At 49.1% G+C, this 6,872-nt stretch overlaps 1 protein-coding gene across 1 annotated transcript; it reads right to left on the bottom strand.

The window, feature by feature from the left end:
• Nucleotides 1–212: 212 nt before the first annotated feature.
• Nucleotides 213–4,592, bottom strand: SSTR1 (somatostatin receptor 1). Its single transcript, XM_072865178.1, has one exon. The coding sequence runs from the start codon at nucleotides 4,408–4,410 to the stop codon at nucleotides 3,223–3,225; it is 1,188 nt and encodes a 395-aa protein (XP_072721279.1). The 5' UTR covers nucleotides 4,411–4,592; the 3' UTR covers nucleotides 213–3,222.
• Nucleotides 4,593–6,872: the final 2,280 nt, after the last annotated feature.

Below are 6,872 nucleotides of genomic sequence, written 5' to 3'. Positions count from 1 at the left end.
TATAAAGAGGCAAAATGTCACCAAGAAATACGTCACTGTGCTCTTTTTTTATTGAATTAAGCGTTAGTTCAAATCGTTTCCATATGAAATCTGGAGACTCTTATTTGCAATTTGGAAAGCACTAAAAAGAGTCCTTTTGTTTTCTGGTACACATTGTTTCACGAGGACAACTTTTTTTTTTTTCCCTGGTAGCTATGTTCTACTATTTAGAATAATAACACAGAACGAACCAACTTTTTCTTCCAAAGCAAATTAAGAGTGATTTACAGCCGTTGATCACCTCTCCCACTGCCAAAGTCAAACTAAACTCAAGGTGAAAAAATAGCAGGAAGAACTGACAGTTTAGGATAAACAGATTTTCTTTCCAGCTGAAAGTACAGAGGGTGTTTTAGCCAGTAATCATACGGGCAGTGCTGGCTGGGAGTGAATTAGTGCATCCCTCTGAAGGAAAGCCTGCCATCTACTGAGGCACCGACAGCCTCTGCGGCAGCACCCGGCTGCCCTGCCAAGTGTGAACGCCACCCCGCTGCGCTCTGCCTGGGAGAACTGAAATTAAAGTGCATATGCTGGTAGGTGTGCAGGCATCCATCACAGCTTTATTTAAAGGCAAAGTAGGAAACAAAAAGTGAAAAGAAAAAAGAAACAAAACCGGGCTCAACTTTCCATCAACGCCGAGTATCGGGTATGAATCACTGCTTCTTAACTTTTGCTTCATCGGGTCCAATGTTAAACAAATCCAACAGTAGAAAGTAGACTGACTCTCTGTTTAATCTGACCATACATAACAATATGCCTGGGTGAAAAAGGCAACATAAGATTATGAGATTTAGACCATTTTGAAGAGATTGTGAGTGAGATTTTAAGTGAAGCGCTACAAATAGCACCGTGTGGTATCGTGGGGCATTTTACTGTTTTGACAGATGTTTGGTTTCTGTGAAAAGTTAAATAAGCTTATAAAGAGATTTTGTCCTTTTTTTCCCCATATGTGCCTGTAAAACATTAACAAAATTAATATTTGCATGTTTTCTTTAAATGAGGTCCACTGGGAAGTAAAAAAACCAAAACTACGATTGTTAAAGCTTTTCACAAAATATTTTAATAAGGACATAACAGATTCCACATTAGCAATTTTTAAACTAAAAGGAGCTGACTCACAGTCCATTGAAGTGAATTAGGATTTTTTCTCTCATTTCGATGGGCTTTGAATCAGACGACTTTGAAATACTAAATTTATACATTCATTTAACAGTACCTAACTTTTGGTGAAAGAAATGTACAAAGTAGTATCCTGCTTTTTGCTGCTGAGAAAAGTTAAAGGGTATAATTTAACAAAAACCTGTAGTAAATCCACCACCACAAGTGCTAGATGCCTTCATTGTCAACCTTACAGTTAATACTGTACTTAAGCACCGTAGCTACCAGTACAATGCTACGGGTATGCTGCTACTAGAGATTTTTCCCAATCTCTTGCTTCAGATTGCCAGTAGTTATAGTTAATAAAACCACAGTATTGTGCTAGAGAAGTGATTTGTCACAGCTACTGGGACACCTGCCACTGTATGACACTGTTAACATAGGTGGTAGAAAGCAAAAAACATAGCTGCTTATTTCAATGTGGTCTGTACTGATTCCTACGACTGGGATAAGAGGGAGCAGGGATAGGAGGTTTTGTTTAATCAGCTGTCATTTATCAAACAAGAAAGCTTCATTCATCTGTACAAAAATTGTTCTGTCATAAGACGGGAAGAGAGAAAATTCAACAGAGAGAATTTTTGTGGGGGAGACAATGGAGATGAAAGAGTTAGAAAAAGTGACAACCTTTTTATCTGAAAAGGAGCCTTCTTGAACATCACCCATTTTAAATGCAACCTTGCAAGTAGTCACCACAGACATAAGTACACAGTTTAAATTGCTTCAGAGAAACACATTCACAACACAGTGACAAGAATCAAATAAAAAATCAAACAAAAAGATATCTGGCACACACTAAAAACAGGAATTCTCAGAAATGAAACATTAAGAAGCTCTGGGCCAGTATATTACATTGGCAACATATGAAATCCATTTCATGTTTTTTAGTGCAACAGAAGAAACTGGAGCTAGGGTAATAGCTATTATCAAACAGCTACTTTTTTTGTCAAGTATTTCTTTCAGAGCCTGATGGAGATTTTGAAACGAATCCCTCTTTTTCCATGTAAGTTAAAGTGACTTTGTGGCCACCCAGGTCATTCAAAACTGTCTCAGCTCCCTTCATCGCTGTTTCACAGCTGATGGAGCAGGCGCAAGACAATAGCTTCACAGTCTAGCGCTCCCTTTAAACTTTATTATTAGCACACTTTATTGTATGTATGGACACATTCAAACATTTCCCAGCTCAGTGCTCCCCCCGACTCCCGGCTCAGTGCTCTGCTCCCTGTGAGTCACGGTACTGTTTATCTCCCGTTATCAGCAACCTGCTGCGCAGCTCTGAAGCACAGCAATAATCAGATTTTTTTCCGAAGAGATTTTCTGCCCTGCTTCCCCCGAGCGTAGCACAGAGAGCCAGAGCCCCAGCAAGGTGGAAGCTGTCTGCAAAGCAAAACACTATGCTGCTTCTTTCCTTGGGGCCTTTTTGCTCCCCGCTTTCTTTTTTATTCCTGGGGGGGAGCAGAGACAGGCTACTTGCTCCTTCCAGGGGGAGGGGAAGATGCGTGTTGGGGGGGACTTTTCCCAGCATTTCTACTTTCTGAAGGGGAGGTGCGTACTGGCAGACGCTGAGCAGGGTTGCTTTCAGGCGGGGGGAGTCTGAGCCTGAATGCTGGGGCTTGGCTGAGGCAGGCTCGATTCAGTGGCCTGAGGGGTCCCACCAACCGAGGGGGAGGGCAACCTGTACAAAAGGTGAGGGGAGAGTCGCTGCGGGACCCGTACAGCCACTCTTCAGACACCAAGAGGGGTGGCAGAGCCTGGCTGCCAGACCCTAAGTCGACCCACGAGTGCGGCAATTTGCTAAGTGGGTGTCAAAGCATCAGCGAACGCACCAACTCTAAAGGCAGGCGGACGGGGGGGGGGACGGGGCAGCAGGCCGAGGACATGGGGTTTTCTTCGCTCCTTCTTGTGCCAAACACCAGTGTTGGTGGGCAGGACCGAAACCCCCTCCCTCCCGGCCATCCCATGCCACAGCCCTGGCCTCGCTCACCCTCCTGCTGGGGGGCAGTAGGGGAGTGGGGGAGCAGGAATGCTTCCTCAGAGGGTGGTAATCCTGGAGGTGCAAGTGCCATTCCTGTACATGCTCCCTGACTCCAAGTTGTCTGGGGGAAAGTCCTCCACGCTGTATGCCCTGCTCTTGAGGGCAGTGGCATAGTAGTCGATGGGTTCCTCTGCAGCATTGTCCATCCAACTGAGGCAGAGCAGCCGCTGGAAGGACCGCTTGAAGTTGTCCGAGAGAAAGCCATAGAGGATGGGGTTGGCACAGCTGTTGGCGTAGCCCAAGATAACAGAGAGCTGGCTGATGGTGGCATCATCCTGCTCTACGAAGACATTGACCAGCTGCACGATGTAGAAGGGCATCCAGCAGATGACAAAGACCATCACCACCATCATGACCATGAGGGTGATCTTGCGCTCTGAGCGTTTGCGTTGCTGCCAGCCAGCCTTCAGGGCCACCATGCGCATCTTGGCAATGATGAGGATGTAGCAGAGGCAGATGGCCACCACAGGCAGCAAGAAGCCCATCAGAAAGGTGTAGACCACAAAGACCACCAGCCACCTCTGGGTGGGCTCTGGCATGAGCATGTTGCAAGCCACCGTTCCATCACTGTTGGCCGCTGTGTTGGAGAAGATGATGATGGGCAGGATGATGAGGATGGAAAGCACCCAGACACCCAGATTGACCATCTTAGCCACAGTGGGCCGGCGGTACCTAGCCGCCTTGATGGGGTGCACCACAGCAATGTAGCGGTCCACACTGAGCACGGTCAGGCAGTAGATGCTGGTGAACATGTTGATGGCATCCACGCTGAGCACCAGGCGGCAGAGCAGTGAGCCAAACGGCCAGTGGTGCAGCAGGGTGGAGGTGACCAGAAAGGGGACGCTGAGCATCAGCAGCTCGTCCGCGATGGCCAAGTTGAGGATGTAGATGTTGGTGGCCGTCTTCATCTTGGCATACCGTAGGATCACGTAGATGACCATGGAGTTGCCGCACAGCCCCACCAGGCATACCACGGAGTAGATGAATGAGATGAGGATGGCGCTGCCCTGAGACTCACTCAAGGTGCTGTTTGGGGAGCCGGAGGAGTTCCTGCCGCCCGAGTCCATGCCCCCCGCCGCCGCCTCCTCCGAGGCGCTGCCGGCTCCGCCGCCACCGCTGTCGCTGCCGCCGCTGTCGCTGCCTGCACCGCCCGGAAGCCTGGGGCAGGTGCCATTGGGGAGCATCCTCTGCCCGGACCTCCCCGCCGCGGCTCAGAGCAGCAGCCGCCTGCCGCTGGCCGGGCTCGGCATCCCGGCAGGGCTCCTGGCGCGGCTGCTCCGGGGCGCTGGCATGGGGAAGGAGGCGGCTGCCGGCGCCGCTCGCTCGAGTGGCAGTAATTGCTGCTCCCCGGCTGGTGAATGATTAATAGGCAGCGGCGCGTCACCAGCTACGAAAAGGAGGAGGGAAAGAGAAAAAAAAATGCAGGAGGAGACGTAAGTGGGTGTCCCGCCCACCGCACGCCACCCCCCGCCCGCCTCCCATCCCGCCCCCGGCTGTCCGCAGCTCCGGCAGCTCCGGCGCTGCCGGCGTGCAGCCTGGCCCCTGGCCCCACTTCCCCGCCCCCCGCAATGCTCCCCGACCCCACACTGCTCTCCCCGTCCAGTATTGTTTCCCCCACCCTGCACTGCCCTCCCACCCTGCACTGGTCCCCCCAGTCAGCATCCTCTCCTCCCCCTCCATTCTGTGCTGCTCCCCCTCCATGGCACCTGGGTCCGGGCCACCCCGGGCAAAGGGACCATTCTTTCTCCTTTAGAATAAAAGCCTGGGTCATGGGTGGGTGGGCAATGTCACCTGGGCAGGCATACCTCATGCCTACACAGCTGCTGTAACCCTCTCCTGTTCACCGCACCATGCGCATTGCCCACCCCATGGCGCTGGCACCAGGCATGGCACTGACTACGCCGGACCACATAACTTTTAACCCTAAGTGCACAGCACTGCCTGGAAACAGCAATGCTCATGCTTCCTACCACCACGCAGCTCCATGACCCACACCTTGTCCTGTCCCACCACCAGACATCACACACTAGCAGCATCCAATACTTTACAGCCCTGTCCCTCTCCACATGCTCTGTCCTGAAACATGCCCCCATGTCCCATTCTGACACCCCAGCTCATGCTCTGCCTCTGTCCATCACACATCCAACAGTGCAGGCACCAGTTTGCACACTACAGCTCACCATCACTGTTTATACCACGATGGTGCCAAGACCATCCTAGCTATGCTGCCATGCAAACACACCGTCTGTCCACTCTTCTGTCCCCTCACATACTGCTTCCACTTACAGGATCACTTCAAGCTCAACCATCACATGCTGCATCACCAGCGCTACAACCCCCTTTCTTAATATTGTACTTAAAACATATGCATATCCCTGATAGGGTTGTATCCACACAGGGTGAGGCTATAAACCCTCTTCAACACTATACAGTGACACAAACCATTGACACCACCTCCATTCATACACTACTTCTACGTATACGTAGCCATCACTACATAAATGACTTACCCCACGCTACACCCGTACACCCACAAACTGCCTCTACACACTGACCTATACCGTGCTATTTTGTACACACACCCTGATCCTAGACACGCACAGTCATATGCACCGATAGCTACTCATACTGTCATCTCTAGACAGACACAGCTGCCTTACACGCCTCATCCGCACCACCCGTTCCAAACACACACGAACACCAGCAGATAGTCCTAATACTGCATCTCTATACCCTGGCAAGCATACTCTTTTGTATGTTTGGGTTTTGTTGTTTTTTTTTTTAATGTATGACCTTCACATACACGTCTCCTTCTGGGCATTATGTCTCTTATTTCCCTGTATGTTATTGCTCCATGCATACAGTCTGTCCATATGTACTTATACATAACCACTTCATCAGTTTCCATGTACCACCATGACCTGCCCATTCCGTATTAACCAGGCATGGTTATTCACTAATACACACACCCTCACACTCGGTCACTGCATCAGCACTCCCTCAGCACAGGCATACATACAAAATACTCAGTAATTGCTTATTCTGTTGGCTGTAGCCACTTGTATGTGTGAGCATACCACACCTGTATGGACACTAACCTACTTCTTCACATAAACTGTCCCCTATGAGCACCACCTACTTTTGTCAAGAACAGCAGGTCCACACCACATAAATATCACCACAGTGCATATGCTGCTATATGCTCTCCACAGCACCAGTATACTCAGCATCACACATGCATCCTTACAACCTACTCATTTTACCATGCATACCCATCACCTCCTACAGTTCACACATCTTGTTAGCACTGTCTGCCCACCATCACAATTATACATATTATCACTACCCACCACTTTAATATGCAGATACACGTAGCATTACCAGCATTGCCATCAATTAACTATAACCCGTCATCAGGAATTTATTCTCTCTAGCACAGTATATATCCTTATACCCCTTATCACCACCAGCAGCTATTCCAACACATACATGTAACCTCTCTGACTGTAAGATTTTCCTCATGTCAGTCACCTCCAATCAACTGTCAAAGCTATTACATTTAGCACATGCACACTTTTGCATGACCCTTAAGCAAGCTGTTTCCTTTTCTTCTGTGACTAAAAAGTACATATATTGTGAATACATA

Source organism: Ciconia boyciana, chromosome 6 (genome assembly GCF_034638445.1).
Source record: "Ciconia boyciana chromosome 6, ASM3463844v1, whole genome shotgun sequence".
In the NCBI taxonomy this organism is placed as follows: Eukaryota; Metazoa; Chordata; class Aves; order Ciconiiformes; family Ciconiidae; genus Ciconia; species Ciconia boyciana.
The sequence above is the reverse complement of the archived record's forward strand: the minus strand, read 5'-3'. Positions and strand labels throughout refer to the sequence as shown.